This window comes from Haliotis rufescens, unplaced genomic scaffold, assembly GCF_023055435.1.
Source record: "Haliotis rufescens isolate VD_foot unplaced genomic scaffold, xgHalRufe1.0.p SCAF_158, whole genome shotgun sequence".
NCBI lineage: Eukaryota > Metazoa > Mollusca > Gastropoda > Lepetellida > Haliotidae > Haliotis > Haliotis rufescens.
In genome coordinates this window covers 238,001-257,505 of record NW_025963844.1, presented here as the reverse complement: position 1 = coordinate 257,505, position 19,505 = coordinate 238,001, and the positions used below count along the sequence as shown (strand labels likewise).

The following is a 19,505-nucleotide window of genomic DNA, read 5'->3' as shown; positions in this document are numbered from 1 at the left end:
AACTTATAATGATAACATATAGAAAAAACCTTAAAAATGGAAAATTTCTACTAGTCCTTATGATACCTTAACTATTGGGCAGTTTGGCAAGGACCACGGGACTAGTGCCAATTTGTAACGCTGGGTTTATCAGAAAAGTTGGCAATTTCAACTCCTACTAAAATGCACTGAAAGGCAAAGGAAAGAAGCCACCAATTTCGAGGACAAATAAAGTAAAAATTTCATTCGGTAAATATTAAACCTGTTTAATTCATAGACAAAACAGGTTCTTACAGGATCACAATAACTAATTTTGTCTCACAAGCCACAATCTGTCACTGTTTCATTGAAGGTGATGAAAGATGGCAGGGTCTTGAACAGAAGTTCAACAAAAACAACCAAGTAGAAGTTTTAAGCTCAACAATGTCATCTTCTCCAAAATCAGACTTCGTTCCTGTTCTGGCGTTATAGTCTCCGCCACAAATAACAATAGCATCTCTTAATTCTGATAAAATGTCCCACAAACTGTTTGGAAATATTATGATGCCATTTTTACAATCAACAGATAAAATGTTATAACAGCTAGATCCCTCAAGATGGATATAAACACATGCATATGATACGTCAGATTGACGGCAGCGCAAGGAATTATCTATATATATATATATATATATATATATACACACACACACACACACACACACACACACACATACAATTTTCCGTTATTTTACATCGTTTAATATATTTTGTAGTTGCTTCTTTACAAGTACTGTTATCACACCTGAAAGTCTGCCTGTCTTAGACAGCCTATCAGCATCTTTAATATAAAGGGTAAAGTCTGTGAAAGTGACCTTCACATCCTCTACATTCTCCAACCAAGTTTCGGTTACACCAATTATATCAAATTTGTTCACATATTTGACAACGTCATTATCTGTTAACACATATATTATGCCTGAGACTTTCCAGAAGAGAAAGCTAGTGAAGCTATTATTACTGTCGCTTCTCTCACTTGATGGGTTCTCTTGATGAGCAGTAAAATCAGCGTATAGGCCCTGGCCACATCCCTTTCTCTGTCTCCCTACTGCTGACCTCTGTGACCTCGAGCGCGTATCCTGTCTCTCATCCTGTTGTCTTTCCTCTCTCTCACCCTCTGTGCCTCCAGATATGCTTTCCTGTGCAGCTTGGGGGCACGGGTGGCCCAGTCGTCTAAGGTGCCGCGATTCGCTGTGCAGAGTTGCGTCCCTCGGACACGCCAGAAACCTATTATCGTAGGTTCGAATCCCGGTTCACCCCGATTATGTTTCTAGGTTTGTCAGCACCATACCCTGTGCTCGTGGGTTTCACCGAAGTGGTAAACGTCTTAGACCTGCATCACTTCGGGCTTTCCTCCCACATTAAGCTGACACGCCGTGATATAACTGGAATAATGGTAAAAACGGTGTTAAACCCAACTCACTCACTCACTCCTGTACATCTTCATCTTTTCTAGTATCTCTCCTCTCTTTGGCTTCCCTCACTAATTTCCCTTCTTTGTAGTAGAACCGTGTGTCTGGTTCGTCTTTTCTGCATTTTAGTAATTCCTGTCTCTGATTCAAAGTCAAGTCATTAGAGATGCCATATCCTTTATCTTTAAGGACGATCCACATTGACACAGCTTGCATTTTGTCGTCCCACTGCAGCATCTTCACGATAAGGTTTATTAGGCTTCTTCGTCGGCATACGATGTGCACGTTTCTACATCCCTGGAATTGAGCGGGGGAATTTCTTCTCTATCTTCAGTACTTCCAGAACTTTCTCCTTACACACCATATATGATTCATGTTGTAATTCAGGCACTCCATATAATATTACTTTATTTTTCCTGTTTCTGCGTTCTTGGATTCATAGTAGATGTATTATAAATTCACAAAGTTTTGAGGGAATTGTTCGATAAGCATAACTTAAAAGTTGGGTGGGCCCAGTCGCCTAAGGCGCCACGATTCGCTGTGCAGAGTTTCGTCCCTTTGGCACGCCAGAAACCTATGATTGTGGGTTCGAATCCCGGTTCGCCCCGATTATGTTTCTAGCTTTGTCAGCACCATACCTGTGCTCGTGGGTTTCACCAAAGTGGTAAACGCCTGAGACCTGCATCACTTCGGGCCTTCCTCCCACGTTAAGCTGACATGCCGCGATATAACTTGAATACTGTTAAAAGCTGCGTTGAACCCAACTCACACTCACTCACTCACTTAGAAGTTGACGGATGACAATGTACACACAATTTATGGATAACAACTTCTTTATTTTACTGTAACATCGACGTTTCGGTATAGATCCTTATACAGTTGTCAAGCAAGGCTGAATAATGAAAATGGTACAAAATATATATAGAAGGTGGAGGATTAACAGTAACAAACAATTGCATACATGAAAGAGATAAACATGAGTAAGTTAAATAATACACATGATAAGGAAGCCATTTAAACAGGATAAGGATACATAGGAGGGGTCGTTATTGTTTAATGAGTTCACAGTAGGCTGATAGGATGCAATGGCCTTGATCTCTGTTGATTGATGGTTGTGGCGGCGAATGTGGACTGCTTCTCTTTGTTTGCTTTTTGTGAAGTCCTTGGACTTGTTGTTGGAGAGGATTTGGGCGGTTCATGTTGTGATTAGGGCAGTTGCTGATATGGTCCGAATGGCTGATTTACTGTCAGATTTGATGGTTGAAGTTTTGTGCTCTTTGATTCTGGTGTTGATGGGGCGGGATGTTTCACCTACATAGGATTGCCCCATATCATCAGCCTTCAACCCCAATATTGACCCCGACTTCGCCAGATCAACCCCCCTCAATTCTCTAAGAAGGGACAACGGCAGAAACACAACTAAACGCCAAGAACCTAAAGGTGTAGTTCATAAAATTGAATGTAACTGGACAGTCCTATATAGGGAAAACATCCCGCCCTATAACTGTTTGCATTCATCTAGCACCCCCACATTTCTAAAAAGAAAACACGAAAAAAAGATTCAATAATTGTAGCCTTTTCCTGTTCACAAATCCTAAAGTGGACACTCATACATTAATTCGACTATGAATTAATTAGTCATAGAATATTAAATACACGTAACGCCACATCAAATTAGCGGTATTAACTTATACTTTGAAACTGAGAGTTATCTCCCTTCCGTTAGTGCCGATCGTTGCCAAGCTACCGATATCAGCAAAACGACGCCATTTTATGTTGCCGCATCTGCTGTCTCTTTGTTCTCAATCTATAACCTGCCTTGGATTTTGAGCTTCGCTTGAGTTTTTAAACATGCAGTCAAGTAACTGTGTTCAAGGTACCAATGTGTCACAGTTTTATGTTGATTACGTTTCACCGTGTGGTTATATAATCGGCTACCGTCAGGTTGATGCTAATGTTTCATCACTAAGGTCTATAACTAGGCCTGTAGAAATCTCAACGTACTTCTACGTTTCTTAAGATATACTATACGCGTTTCCTCGCATTTTATATTTCTTTTTGGTACTTAAATTTCCTCAATGGCCAATGCTCACATAAATAGTGATTTTGTCCTGACCCCGGGTGAAGCGCACTAACAAATAGAATAAAATAAATACAACTGACACGAACGTGTATACATAAGATGATACCTATAAGGTATATACTTACAAGCTTACGTTTTTAATCAATGACTTTACAGTGTAAATAAGAGTGTGCATGTTTTATTTATTTTCACTTCTCCCCCACACAGAGAGGATGTTTCACCAGGCTTTCACCCCTGCTGCCACCCCTGTCCCACGTCGAGTAGGTGTGCTAGGGTTGTAGAAACAGAATATGACTAACTTTTACAACAGATCCTTGTCTAAATCTCAGTGTGTCAAAGTGTTGATGTTCCATAACCTACTGTATTTCCACTTTCCTAACTCAAGATACACCACACCCTACCTATCACTAGTATCAGTATCACGTTTGTCTCATCATTTCTCTCTTTCCACTTCCCTCCCCACCAGCGTCCGTGTGTGTACCACCCTGAACCCCTGTCCACCCTCCCCACCTCCTACACCTCTGTCCCCGACCCAGCCCCTGTCTCTGTTTCTGTCAACATCACCGGCCACGTCATTATGGTTGACACCGACTTTGTGGAGATCGATCTCGGCCGTGAGGAAGACACACAACCCCTCCCACCCCAGTCCTTCCTGAGAGCCTTGCTGTCCCGCTTCATCCGTCTGGTCAAGAGAGTCTTCACCTTCAACAAAAACGACGCTTAAAGTGATAATTTGTAACAATCTGAGAAGTCCCCTTTCCTCTTTTTTTATGGACACTCTAGCAAATTAGTTATCATTCCCATTTGGTTGTTCTTTCATCAGCATGATAAGTAAATTTTGTTGTTGTTTAAATTGTTGTTGGTTGCTTTATTCTATTTTTAATATGGGAGCCTCCTTACGTATGGAACAAACTCAAACATAACCAAAAGCTACAAGTAACATTACAGAATTCTGCATTCTGATTCTACGTTTGTAGATCTCCTTAGGTCTGTGACAAGTTGGCGAATATCGTATGCAATAGTTACAACAATAGGTTTTACAAGTTACTCGAACCAGAAATCGAACCTTGATCAGGGTGTGACGAGCGAACACTAACTGCTGTGCCATCCTTCAGTCATCCGTTTTCAGATTTGCCAGTTTAAATGTTCAAATATTATAGAACACTAAATGAAAACCCCTCAAAAGATTACTAGCCGAGTGTGTGTAACTATATATGGAATAACAAAATATATAATGTGAGCTCAGCAATTTGTTTGTACAAACCTGAGGACAATTATTTCACCCACCCCAAATTCAAACACGTGTTTAAAATAGGGATGGTAAGAACATGAATAGGGATGTATCAGGAAAGTTTTTGAAGAGAAGTCCTAACTCAGTAGACTATGGGCCATAAGACCTGGACATGATTTTCAGCACCTGTCTCCCTGGTCTTGAAACAAAATTGTATTTAATGTGCTCTTGATGCTGATTTTGTGGAACATCACAGGCCATGTTATTATGGTTGCTCGGTAACAGTATGCTATGAAGTTCTCAAACAATTTCTTACCAAAACAGGCCTAGGCTTCCTAACATTGAATTGAATTTGGTGAAACAGGTCAATAATATACTGGTATACTATATACCTGCAGAACTAATTACAGTTTACAGGATAATTATGATAATAATTTGTGTAATGTACCAGCAAAATTCAATTCGGAAATATTTAGGAAATATTTCTTCCTTGCCAATTATTTCCTAGCTTTCATAACTTACCTATGAATAAATTGATTCAATCTTTGTGATGGTCATGACAATATTATGGTTGACACTAACTTGAGACTGACTTATTTGAGATTTTGGCAGTGAAGAAGAAACAGAAACCCTCCCAGCCGTCCTTCCTGAGAAGCACGATGTCCCGTCCCGTGTCATCCGAGTGGTCAAAAGCGCCTTCACCTCTAGCAAAAACGTTTAATTAAAGCTTTCCTTGGAACAAGTTCCAGGATATTTTGTTGGGTTCATGAACTTTTCATCTTGTTAATTATTTCCATATGGTTTCAGTTGTATAAATAAATGTTTTTGTTGTTCAAACTGGTTTTTGCTGTTATATTTTATCAATGTTAGTGCCTCCTAAATTATCAAAAGCGTGAATAACATCCTAAAACGATGCTACAGAATTCTGGTTCTTGTCTAGTAGTAAGTCTAGGTTAGATCTAATAACCAAATAGGTTTATACATTATGAGGTATAGATTAGCGCATCTTTTTATATTGTATGCACAATCATTGACGTTATTTTTTATGAAATATCATCAAGAATGAATTCCGCCTCTGAGGACAGGGATGATTTTGAAATAACTAAAGTGCTTGACAAACCTAGCCTGACTCTAGATATTGAATCACAGCTCTTTATTAAAAGAATGCGACCAGACGATATTGACACTTCTAATGGAATGTCTTCATTAAAGAAGGTTTGTCGCCATTCCAAATGAACCCTGTAGGAAACTAGGAATTCCACAGAGTAGAATAGGTCCTTGGTATCCATTGCTGGCCATAAGAGCCAAAAGCAAGATTCTTGCTCATGCTTTCAGTCACTGGTTTGTGTGATCATGACTTGATATCATATACAAGCCGGCGTGATACAGCTTACTTCCGTGTGGTCAAAGATATCAATGTATATTTTCCGTTTACGAGAGTAAATAAAATAAGAAATTTGCAACACTGTTCAACCTCAATAGTTTATGCTTCGAAAAGCTTGAAGCTTCTGTCATAGTTATCACAAGTGACAATTGTCCTATCTGACATTTTATTGAAAAAAGTCCAACTATTCTTTGGCCATAATTTGTATTGTTGATTTTTTGTTTTGTTTGTTCTTTAACGCCGCACTCACCAATATTCCAGCTATATGACGTAAGGTATATGACATGTAAATAATCGAATCTGGACAAGACAATCCAGTGATTGACATCATGAGCATCGATCAACGCAATTGGCATACAAAGACATGCATCAACCAAGTCAATGGTCCTGACCACCCGATCCTCGTTAGTTGCCTTTTGAAAGCTTGTTTGCTTGTTTGTTTGTTTTCTTGTTTGTTTGTTGTTTAACGCCGCACTCAGCAATATTCAAGCTATATGACCGCCGTCTGTTAATAATCGAGTCTGGACCAGACAATCCAGTGATTGATATTATGAGTATCCTTCCACGAAATCGGGATACGATGACATGCATCAACAAAGTCAGCGAGCCTGACCACCCGAACCTGTTTGTCGCCTTTTACGACAAGCATAGTCACCTTTTACGGCAAGCATGGGTTGCTGAAGACCTCATCTACCTCGGATCTTCACGGGCCCAGATTACATTGAATCCATGCATATGTTATGGTGACTGATTTACGACACCCATTGTCTAAAGAACAGTTAATTGCAAAGGCTCATTACCCTGGAGCCATGACATCTATATGCCTTGAAACATTTAATTGCTGTTATTTATTAGATGCTAATCCTATTTGTTAATCCCCATTTTTGTGTACATCGACCGTCTGCCATCCTGAACAGGATGTGCAAGTATGTCACTGATGATTTACTGTTTACATTTATATTTATTACTTACTAAATGTCAGGTGACCTTGGCTATATAAGCCTTGGTCCAGAGAGAAAAAAGAGAGAGAGAGGAGAGAAGAGGAGAACAAGAAAGGTCTTACCCTTAGCCTAGCTAGGGTTAGGCTGGGTGCTCCGGGGCACCTAGACACCAACCACTACCACCATGTGCTGACTTGGCACATAGTGTCATTTGTATGTATCTATCTACATGTATAAAGTAAAACTGTATATACTGCAAGCCATCGTCTCCAAGTTGTCACTTCCTACTGAGAACCATACGTCGGCCTCTTGCATATACGAGTATGCAAATTGTTCATTAATCAACGTCAGACCGACACGCGTTGATAATTTGGTGGAGCTATCGGGTAATACAGACTTCTTAGTCTGTCCTTTCCTGTACCTCTTTGCAGCATGGCATATGGTTCACAAAACTGTAGGAAGTGACAGTCTCTTATTAAAAGGATATACAACCTTCCTGGGGGCCAATCACCAAGAACGAAGAAATGGCCTTTAACAAGATTGAAGAAAGAACAAGAACCTCTCCAATCAAGAACAAGTTCTCCGATCCCAAACCTTCCCTGCTCGAATATCTTAGCAACACTGCTAAGACTTCCCCTTCAAGATGTGGTTCCTGCACATGACCTAAGAAAAGAAGTATACACGCCTATCCCACAGACACCCGACCCCAGCCATCTTCATGCAGACCCTGCACAATACAGAAACCGCCTCACGGGCACCTACAAGATGAACACTGTGTACAAGATATCTCATTGGGACTTACTAATTTGTGTTTACTTACATGGACTCAATCAAGGATATGTATTGTGTGACTGTTGAAAAGTGCAACCAGGTATGTTTAATCAAAGCCAGTATATTAATGCCAAAATGTGTCTTTCCAAAATTCAGTTTTGTATGTGTGCAATATACTCCAAATTACATCTTTAGTCAAGCTAGATCTTTGAAGTTATTGTGTAGGGAATCTTTTAAATGTCTCCAGGCCACGCCAGACATATAGTTGCAGCTAGGGCCCAGACAAACCTAAGCTGTAGGGTTATCGAGTCACACCTCTAAGCTCGACTCGTAATTTCAAAAATCTAAACGACAAAATTTGTCATTTGTTACAAGTAATTAATGTGCACAGTTTGGTACAAAATTAAAATGTATTGTCTAGGACTTTGAATTCAGATTAGGGATATTCTTGAGTCAGCCACCCCCACACATATGTTTATTGCATGTCAGTATTAAGTAATTAACAGCACAGCAGTATTCAGCATTTCAGAGTTTTGATGTCGGAATTAAGGATTTTTTTCTTGGGCATCGCACCCACAATATCTGGGCAAGCTCCGTCAAAGACACGGGAAGAGCACCCATTGTACTTAAAAGGGCAATAGTACCCACAAGTACCGTTTGAGTCACGCGGTAAAGCTAGACTCCTGGTTTCAAATTTCTTTATGCGAAATATTTGCTGAGATGTTTAATTTGTACGTTTTATGACATTACTCATTATCATTATTTGGTACTGAGTCGCACCGCCAAGCCAGACTCCTGAATTCAAAGAACCTTCAGTGATATATTTATTGAATCTGTGCAAAGCAGTAATTACCTTGTAGTGAAATTGCACATTATAAAGATCACTTGGTTAGTTTTCAAACTGACACTAATTCAAATTGGCTAGATGATCACTTTCATACCGTCATTGCATAGATATATTTGTTGCATAAGGATTTCATATAACTGATTTTGATCACATTTGCATGGTTGTTTTCCTTGGTGAAAAAGTTCACACATATCAATTTGGACTCATGTAAGCTTGGGGTCCAAGCTTCACGTGACGGAGGGAAGTTGTTATGGTGACTGATTTACGACACCCATTGTCTAAAGAACAGTTAATTGCAAAGGCTCATTACCCTGGAGCCATGACATCTATATGCCTTGAAACATTTAATTGCTGTTATTTATTAGATGCTAATCCTATTTGTTAATCCCCATTTTTGTGTACATCGACCGTCTGCCATCCTGAACAGGATGTGCAAGTATGTCACTGATGATTTACTGTTTACATTTATATTTATTACTTACTAAATGTCAGGTGACCTTGGCTATATAAGCCTTGGTCCAGAGAGAAAAAAGAGGAGAGAAGGGGTTTGACTCTCTTACCAAGCAGACCTCTCTCCCACAGCCCAGAGTGTGTACCGACTCTCTGTGGCACCCTCAGTTATTATCTAAGTATATTGTAAATTGTTAATTGTTCTTGTAAATAAAATTGTGATTAGTCTCCTGTGACTCTGGCTCTTTGCTGACTAATTCCCCAAGAAAACCAGCACGTCATTTGGAAGGTATTGTTCACCCAGAACAGTTCCATGATACATATACAAACATGTACTATCAACACAAGACTTGTAGTGCACATGTACGCAAGCACTGGCACTACTTACTGTCATCCAAATGAAAATCCAATTCTTCAGAAAAAATGTGTTCTGTCTAATCGCTGTAGATGAGATTTCTCTTGAAAACATGATGTCACCATTAGATGATTTCACTCATAGTGGTATGTGGGGCAGCCAATTGTCTGAATCCCTCGCCCGTTAGCCTGAACAACTTGGTTCCATTATTTGTAATATGGGTATACAGCGGTAGAAAGTAACAGTTTTAGTGATATAACTTATAATGATAACATATAGAAAAAACCTTAAAAATGGAAAATTTCTACTAGTCCTTATGATACCTTAACTATTGGGCAGTTTGGCAAGGACCACGGGACTAGTGCCAATTTGTAACGCTGGGTTTATCAGAAAAGTTGGCAATTTCAACTCCTACTAAAATGCACTGAAAGGCAAAGGAAAGAAGCCACCAATTTCGAGGACAAATAAAGTAAAAATTTCATTCGGTAAATATTAAACCTGTTTAATTCATAGACAAAACAGGTTCTTACAGGATCACAATAACTAATTTTGTCTCACAAGCCACAATCTGTCACTGTTTCATTGAAGGTGATGAAAGATGGCAGGGTCTTGAACAGAAGTTCAACAAAAACAACCAAGTAGAAGTTTTAAGCTCAACAATGTCATCTTCTCCAAAATCAGACTTCGTTCCTGTTCTGGCGTTATAGTCTCCGCCACAAATAACAATAGCATCTCTTAATTCTGATAAAATGTCCCACAAACTGTTTGGAAATATTATGATGCCATTTTTACAATCAACAGATAAAATGTTATAACAGCTAGATCCCTCAAGATGGATATAAACACATGCATATGATACGTCAGATTGACGGCAGCGCAAGGAATTATCTATATATATATATATATATATATATACACACACACACACACACACACACACACACACACATACAATTTTCCGTTATTTTACATCGTTTAATATATTTTGTAGTTGCTTCTTTACAAGTACTGTTATCACACCTGAAAGTCTGCCTGTCTTAGACAGCCTATCAGCATCTTTAATATAAAGGGTAAAGTCTGTGAAAGTGACCTTCACATCCTCTACATTCTCCAACCAAGTTTCGGTTACACCAATTATATCAAATTTGTTCACATATTTGACAACGTCATTATCTGTTAACACATATATTATGCCTGAGACTTTCCAGAAGAGAAAGCTAGTGAAGCTATTATTACTGTCGCTTCTCTCACTTGATGGGTTCTCTTGATGAGCAGTAAAATCAGCGTATAGGCCCTGGCCACATCCCTTTCTCTGTCTCCCTACTGCTGACCTCTGTGACCTCGAGCGCGTATCCTGTCTCTCATCCTGTTGTCTTTCCTCTCTCTCACCCTCTGTGCCTCCAGATATGCTTTCCTGTGCAGCTTGGGGGCACGGGTGGCCCAGTCGTCTAAGGTGCCGCGATTCGCTGTGCAGAGTTGCGTCCCTCGGACACGCCAGAAACCTATTATCGTAGGTTCGAATCCCGGTTCACCCCGATTATGTTTCTAGGTTTGTCAGCACCATACCCTGTGCTCGTGGGTTTCACCGAAGTGGTAAACGTCTTAGACCTGCATCACTTCGGGCTTTCCTCCCACATTAAGCTGACACGCCGTGATATAACTGGAATAATGGTAAAAACGGTGTTAAACCCAACTCACTCACTCACTCCTGTACATCTTCATCTTTTCTAGTATCTCTCCTCTCTTTGGCTTCCCTCACTAATTTCCCTTCTTTGTAGTAGAACCGTGTGTCTGGTTCGTCTTTTCTGCATTTTAGTAATTCCTGTCTCTGATTCAAAGTCAAGTCATTAGAGATGCCATATCCTTTATCTTTAAGGACGATCCACATTGACACAGCTTGCATTTTGTCGTCCCACTGCAGCATCTTCACGATAAGGTTTATTAGGCTTCTTCGTCGGCATACGATGTGCACGTTTCTACATCCCTGGAATTGAGCGGGGGAATTTCTTCTCTATCTTCAGTACTTCCAGAACTTTCTCCTTACACACCATATATGATTCATGTTGTAATTCAGGCACTCCATATAATATTACTTTATTTTTCCTGTTTCTGCGTTCTTGGATTCATAGTAGATGTATTATAAATTCACAAAGTTTTGAGGGAATTGTTCGATAAGCATAACTTAAAAGTTGGGTGGGCCCAGTCGCCTAAGGCGCCACGATTCGCTGTGCAGAGTTTCGTCCCTTTGGCACGCCAGAAACCTATGATTGTGGGTTCGAATCCCGGTTCGCCCCGATTATGTTTCTAGCTTTGTCAGCACCATACCTGTGCTCGTGGGTTTCACCAAAGTGGTAAACGCCTGAGACCTGCATCACTTCGGGCCTTCCTCCCACGTTAAGCTGACATGCCGCGATATAACTTGAATACTGTTAAAAGCTGCGTTGAACCCAACTCACACTCACTCACTCACTTAGAAGTTGACGGATGACAATGTACACACAATTTATGGATAACAACTTCTTTATTTTACTGTAACATCGACGTTTCGGTATAGATCCTTATACAGTTGTCAAGCAAGGCTGAATAATGAAAATGGTACAAAATATATATAGAAGGTGGAGGATTAACAGTAACAAACAATTGCATACATGAAAGAGATAAACATGAGTAAGTTAAATAATACACATGATAAGGAAGCCATTTAAACAGGATAAGGATACATAGGAGGGGTCGTTATTGTTTAATGAGTTCACAGTAGGCTGATAGGATGCAATGGCCTTGATCTCTGTTGATTGATGGTTGTGGCGGCGAATGTGGACTGCTTCTCTTTGTTTGCTTTTTGTGAAGTCCTTGGACTTGTTGTTGGAGAGGATTTGGGCGGTTCATGTTGTGATTAGGGCAGTTGCTGATATGGTCCGAATGGCTGATTTACTGTCAGATTTGATGGTTGAAGTTTTGTGCTCTTTGATTCTGGTGTTGATGGGGCGGGATGTTTCACCTACATAGGATTGCCCTATATCATCAGCCTTCAACCCCAATATTGACCCCGACTTCGCCAGATCAACCCCCCTCAATTCTCTAAGAAGGGACAACGGCAGAAACACAACTAAACGCCAAGAACCTAAAGGTGTAGTTCATAAAATTGAATGTAACTGGACAGTCCTATATAGGGAAAACATCCCGCCCTATAACTGTTTGCATTCATCTAGCACCCCCACATTTCTAAAAAGAAAACACGAAAAAAAGATTCAATAATTGTAGCCTTTTCCTGTTCACAAATCCTAAAGTGGACACTCATACATTAATTCGACTATGAATTAATTAGTCATAGAATATTAAATACACGTAACGCCACATCAAATTAGCGGTATTAACTTATACTTTGAAACTGAGAGTTATCTCCCTTCCGTTAGTGCCGATCGTTGCCAAGCTACCGATATCAGCAAAACGACGCCATTTTATGTTGCCGCATCTGCTGTCTCTTTGTTCTCAATCTATAACCTGCCTTGGATTTTGAGCTTCGCTTGAGTTTTTAAACATGCAGTCAAGTAACTGTGTTCAAGGTACCAATGTGTCACAGTTTTATGTTGATTACGTTTCACCGTGTGGTTATATAATCGGCTACCGTCAGGTTGATGCTAATGTTTCATCACTAAGGTCTATAACTAGGCCTGTAGAAATCTCAACGTACTTCTACGTTTCTTAAGATATACTATACGCGTTTCCTCGCATTTTATATTTCTTTTTGGTACTTAAATTTCCTCAATGGCCAATGCTCACATAAATAGTGATTTTGTCCTGACCCCGGGTGAAGCGCACTAACAAATAGAATAAAATAAATACAACTGACACGAACGTGTATACATAAGATGATACCTATAAGGTATATACTTACAAGCTTACGTTTTTAATCAATGACTTTACAGTGTAAATAAGAGTGTGCATGTTTTATTTATTTTCACTTCTCCCCCACACAGAGAGGATGTTTCACCAGGCTTTCACCCCTGCTGCCACCCCTGTCCCACGTCGAGTAGGTGTGCTAGGGTTGTAGAAACAGAATATGACTAACTTTTACAACAGATCCTTGTCTAAATCTCAGTGTGTCAAAGTGTTGATGTTCCATAACCTACTGTATTTCCACTTTCCTAACTCAAGATACACCACACCCTACCTATCACTAGTATCAGTATCACGTTTGTCTCATCATTTCTCTCTTTCCACTTCCCTCCCCACCAGCGTCCGTGTGTGTACCACCCTGAACCCCTGTCCACCCTCCCCACCTCCTACACCTCTGTCCCCGACCCAGCCCCTGTCTCTGTTTCTGTCAACATCACCGGCCACGTCATTATGGTTGACACCGACTTTGTGGAGATCGATCTCGGCCGTGAGGAAGACACACAACCCCTCCCACCCCAGTCCTTCCTGAGAGCCTTGCTGTCCCGCTTCATCCGTCTGGTCAAGAGAGTCTTCACCTTCAACAAAAACGACGCTTAAAGTGATAATTTGTAACAATCTGAGAAGTCCCCTTTCCTCTTTTTTTATGGACACTCTAGCAAATTAGTTATCATTCCCATTTGGTTGTTCTTTCATCAGCATGATAAGTAAATTTTGTTGTTGTTTAAATTGTTGTTGGTTGCTTTATTCTATTTTTAATATGGGAGCCTCCTTACGTATGGAACAAACTCAAACATAACCAAAAGCTACAAGTAACATTACAGAATTCTGCATTCTGATTCTACGTTTGTAGATCTCCTTAGGTCTGTGACAAGTTGGCGAATATCGTATGCAATAGTTACAACAATAGGTTTTACAAGTTACTCGAACCAGAAATCGAACCTTGATCAGGGTGTGACGAGCGAACACTAACTGCTGTGCCATCCTTCAGTCATCCGTTTTCAGATTTGCCAGTTTAAATGTTCAAATATTATAGAACACTAAATGAAAACCCCTCAAAAGATTACTAGCCGAGTGTGTGTAACTATATATGGAATAACAAAATATATAATGTGAGCTCAGCAATTTGTTTGTACAAACCTGAGGACAATTATTTCACCCACCCCAAATTCAAACACGTGTTTAAAATAGGGATGGTAAGAACATGAATAGGGATGTATCAGGAAAGTTTTTGAAGAGAAGTCCTAACTCAGTAGACTATGGGCCATAAGACCTGGACATGATTTTCAGCACCTGTCTCCCTGGTCTTGAAACAAAATTGTATTTAATGTGCTCTTGATGCTGATTTTGTGGAACATCACAGGCCATGTTATTATGGTTGCTCGGTAACAGTATGCTATGAAGTTCTCAAACAATTTCTTACCAAAACAGGCCTAGGCTTCCTAACATTGAATTGAATTTGGTGAAACAGGTCAATAATATACTGGTATACTATATACCTGCAGAACTAATTACAGTTTACAGGATAATTATGATAATAATTTGTGTAATGTACCAGCAAAATTCAATTCGGAAATATTTAGGAAATATTTCTTCCTTGCCAATTATTTCCTAGCTTTCATAACTTACCTATGAATAAATTGATTCAATCTTTGTGATGGTCATGACAATATTATGGTTGACACTAACTTGAGACTGACTTATTTGAGATTTTGGCAGTGAAGAAGAAACAGAAACCCTCCCAGCCGTCCTTCCTGAGAAGCACGATGTCCCGTCCCGTGTCATCCGAGTGGTCAAAAGCGCCTTCACCTCTAGCAAAAACGTTTAATTAAAGCTTTCCTTGGAACAAGTTCCAGGATATTTTGTTGGGTTCATGAACTTTTCATCTTGTTAATTATTTCCATATGGTTTCAGTTGTATAAATAAATGTTTTTGTTGTTCAAACTGGTTTTTGCTGTTATATTTTATCAATGTTAGTGCCTCCTAAATTATCAAAAGCGTGAATAACATCCTAAAACGATGCTACAGAATTCTGGTTCTTGTCTAGTAGTAAGTCTAGGTTAGATCTAATAACCAAATAGGTTTATACATTATGAGGTATAGATTAGCGCATCTTTTTATATTGTATGCACAATCATTGACGTTATTTTTTATGAAATATCATCAAGAATGAATTCCGCCTCTGAGGACAGGGATGATTTTGAAATAACTAAAGTGCTTGACAAACCTAGCCTGACTCTAGATATTGAATCACAGCTCTTTATTAAAAGAATGCGACCAGACGATATTGACACTTCTAATGGAATGTCTTCATTAAAGAAGGTTTGTCGCCATTCCAAATGAACCCTGTAGGAAACTAGGAATTCCACAGAGTAGAATAGGTCCTTGGTATCCATTGCTGGCCATAAGAGCCAAAAGCAAGATTCTTGCTCATGCTTTCAGTCACTGGTTTGTGTGATCATGACTTGATATCATATACAAGCCGGCGTGATACAGCTTACTTCCGTGTGGTCAAAGATATCAATGTATATTTTCCGTTTACGAGAGTAAATAAAATAAGAAATTTGCAACACTGTTCAACCTCAATAGTTTATGCTTCGAAAAGCTTGAAGCTTCTGTCATAGTTATCACAAGTGACAATTGTCCTATCTGACATTTTATTGAAAAAAGTCCAACTATTCTTTGGCCATAATTTGTATTGTTGATTTTTTGTTTTGTTTGTTCTTTAACGCCGCACTCACCAATATTCCAGCTATATGACGTAAGGTATATGACATGTAAATAATCGAATCTGGACAAGACAATCCAGTGATTGACATCATGAGCATCGATCAACGCAATTGGCATACAAAGACATGCATCAACCAAGTCAATGGTCCTGACCACCCGATCCTCGTTAGTTGCCTTTTGAAAGCTTGTTTGCTTGTTTGTTTGTTTTCTTGTTTGTTTGTTGTTTAACGCCGCACTCAGCAATATTCAAGCTATATGACCGCCGTCTGTTAATAATCGAGTCTGGACCAGACAATCCAGTGATTGATATTATGAGTATCCTTCCACGAAATCGGGATACGATGACATGCATCAACAAAGTCAGCGAGCCTGACCACCCGAACCTGTTTGTCGCCTTTTACGACAAGCATAGTCACCTTTTACGGCAAGCATGGGTTGCTGAAGACCTCATCTACCTCGGATCTTCACGGGCCCAGATTACATTGAATCCATGCATATACAAACATGTACTATCAACACAAGACTTGTAGTGCACATGTACGCAAGCACTGGCACTACTTACTGTCATCCAAATGAAAATCCAATTCTTCAGAAAAAATGTGTTCTGTCTAATCGCTGTAGATGAGATTTCTCTTGAAAACATGATGTCACCATTAGATGATTTCACTCATAGTGGTATGTGGGGCAGCCAATTGTCTGAATCCCTCGCCCGTTAGCCTGAACAACTTGGTTCCATTATTTGTAATATGGGTATACAGCGGTAGAAAGTAACAGTTTTAGTGATATAACTTATAATGATAACATATAGAAAAAACCTTAAAAATGGAAAATTTCTACTAGTCCTTATGATACCTTAACTATTGGGCAGTTTGGCAAGGACCACGGGACTAGTGCCAATTTGTAACGCTGGGTTTATCAGAAAAGTTGGCAATTTCAACTCCTACTAAAATGCACTGAAAGGCAAAGGAAAGAAGCCACCAATTTCGAGGACAAATAAAGTAAAAATTTCATTCGGTAAATATTAAACCTGTTTAATTCATAGACAAAACAGGTTCTTACAGGATCACAATAACTAATTTTGTCTCACAAGCCACAATCTGTCACTGTTTCATTGAAGGTGATGAAAGATGGCAGGGTCTTGAACAGAAGTTCAACAAAAACAACCAAGTAGAAGTTTTAAGCTCAACAATGTCATCTTCTCCAAAATCAGACTTCGTTCCTGTTCTGGCGTTATAGTCTCCGCCACAAATAACAATAGCATCTCTTAATTCTGATAAAATGTCCCACAAACTGTTTGGAAATATTATGATGCCATTTTTACAATCAACAGATAAAATGTTATAACAGCTAGATCCCTCAAGATGGATATAAACACATGCATATGATACGTCAGATTGACGGCAGCGCAAGGAATTATCTATATATATATATATATATATATATATACACACACACACACACACACACACACACACACATACAATTTTCCGTTATTTTACATCGTTTAATATATTTTGTAGTTGCTTCTTTACAAGTACTGTTATCACACCTGAAAGTCTGCCTGTCTTAGACAGCCTATCAGCATCTTTAATATAAAGGGTAAAGTCTGTGAAAGTGACCTTCACATCCTCTACATTCTCCAACCAAGTTTCGGTTACACCAATTATATCAAATTTGTTCACATATTTGACAACGTCATTATCTGTTAACACATATATTATGCCTGAGACTTTCCAGAAGAGAAAGTTAGTGAAGCTATTATTACTGTCGCTTCTCTCACTTGATGGGTTCTCTTGATGAGCAGTAAAATCAGCGTATAGGCCCTGGCCACACCCCTTTCTCTGTCTCCCTACTGCTGACCTCTGTGACCTCGAGCGCGTATCCTGTCTCTCATCCTGTTGTCTTTCCTCTCTCTCACCCTCTGTGCCTCCAGATATGCTTTCCTGTGCAGCTTGGGGGCACGGGTGGCCCAGTCGTCTAAGGTGCCGCGATTCGCTGTGCAGAGTTGCGTCCCTCGGACACGCCAGAAACCTATTATCGTAGGTTCGAATCCCGGTTCACCCCGATTATGTTTCTAGGTTTGTCAGCACCATACCCCGTGCTCGTCGGTTTCACCGAAGTGGTAAACGTCTTAGACCTGCATCACTTCGGGCTTTCCTCCCACATTAAGCTGACACGCCGTGATATAACTGGAATAATGGTAAAAGTGGTGTTAAACCCAACTCACTCACTCACTCACTCCTGTACATCTTCATCTTTTCTAGTATCTCTCCTCTCTTTGGCTTCCCTCACTAATTTCCCTTCTTTGTAGTAGAACCGTGTGTCTGGTTCGTCTTTTCTGCATTTTAGTAATTCCTGTCTCTGATTCAAAGTCAAGTCATTAGAGATGCCATATCCTTTATCTTTAAGGACGATCCACATTGACACAGCTTGCATTTTGTCGTCCCAGTGCAGCATCTTCACGATAAGGTTTATTAGGCTTCTTCGTCGGCATACGATGTGCACGTTTCTACATCTCTGGAATTGAGCGGGGGAATTTCTTCTCTATCTTCAGTACTTCCAGAACTTTCTCCTTACACACCATATATGATTCATGTTGTAATTCAGGCACTCCATATAATATTACATTATTTTTCCTGTTTCTGCGTTCTTGGATTCATAGTAGATGTATTATAAATTCACAAAGTTTTGAGGGAATTGTTCAATAAGCATAACTTAAAAGTTGGGTGGGCCCAGTCGCCTAAGGCGCCACGATTCGCTGTGCAGAGTTGCGTCCCTTTGGCACGCCAGAAACCTATGATTGTGGGTTCGAATCCCGGTTCGCCCCGATTATGTTTCTAGCTTTGTCAGCACCATACCCGTGCTCGTGGGTTTCACCAAAGTGGTAAACGCCTGAGACCTGCATCACTTCGGGCCTTCCTCCCACGTTAAGCTGACATGCCGCGATATAACTTGAATACTGTTAAAAGCTGCGTTGAACCCAACTCACACTCACTCACTCACTTAGAAGTTGACGGATGACAATGTACACACAATTTATGGATAACAACTTCTTTATTTTACTGTAACATCGACGTTTCGGTATAGATCCTTATACAGTTGTCAAGCAAGGCTGAATAATGAAAATGGTACAAAATATATATAGAAGGTGGAGGATTAACAGTAACAAACAATTGCATACATGAAAGAGATAAACATGAGTAAGTTAAATAATACACATGATAAGGAAGCCATTTAAACAGGATAAGGATACATAGGAGGGGTCGTTATTGTTTAATGAGTTCACAGTAGGCTGATAGGATGCAATGGCCTTGATCTCTGTTGATTGATGGTTGTGGCGGCGAATGTGGACTGCTTCTCTTTGTTTGCTTTTTGTGAAGTCCTTGAGT

At 39.8% G+C, this 19,505-nt stretch overlaps 2 protein-coding genes across 2 annotated transcripts; both read left to right on the top strand.

Annotated features, from left to right (window-relative positions):
- The first annotated feature begins 3,095 nt into the window (after positions 1–3,095).
- Positions 3,096–5,581, top strand: LOC125380864. Its single transcript, XM_048396608.1, has 3 exons — positions 3,096–3,306; positions 3,721–3,773; positions 3,980–5,581. Exons 1-3 carry the CDS (start codon positions 3,282–3,284, stop codon positions 4,235–4,237), a joined length of 336 nt encoding a protein of 111 aa, XP_048252565.1. The 5' UTR covers positions 3,096–3,281; the 3' UTR covers positions 4,238–5,581.
- Positions 5,582–12,844: 7,263 nt separating this feature from the next.
- On the top strand, positions 12,845–15,330 carry LOC124142091. The gene is made up of 3 exons (XM_048396607.1): positions 12,845–13,055; positions 13,470–13,522; positions 13,729–15,330. Exons 1-3 carry the CDS (start codon positions 13,031–13,033, stop codon positions 13,984–13,986), a joined length of 336 nt encoding a protein of 111 aa, XP_048252564.1. The 5' UTR covers positions 12,845–13,030; the 3' UTR covers positions 13,987–15,330.
- Positions 15,331–19,505: the final 4,175 nt, after the last annotated feature.

Excerpts from the sequence above, each read along its gene's own strand:
- LOC124142091 (XM_048396607.1), top strand. The coding sequence starts at position 13,031 with ATGCAGTCAAGTAACTGTGTTCAAG. Across the intron at positions 13,056-13,469 it reads GTCAAGTAACTGTGTTCAAG|AGAGGATGTTTCACCAGGCT; the intron begins GTACCAATGTGT and ends TCCCCCACACAG. Across the intron at positions 13,523-13,728 it reads CCACCCCTGTCCCACGTCGA|CGTCCGTGTGTGTACCACCC; the intron begins GTAGGTGTGCTA and ends CCTCCCCACCAG.
- LOC125380864 (XM_048396608.1), top strand. The coding sequence starts at position 3,282 with ATGCAGTCAAGTAACTGTGTTCAAG. Across the intron at positions 3,307-3,720 it reads GTCAAGTAACTGTGTTCAAG|AGAGGATGTTTCACCAGGCT; the intron begins GTACCAATGTGT and ends TCCCCCACACAG. Across the intron at positions 3,774-3,979 it reads CCACCCCTGTCCCACGTCGA|CGTCCGTGTGTGTACCACCC; the intron begins GTAGGTGTGCTA and ends CCTCCCCACCAG.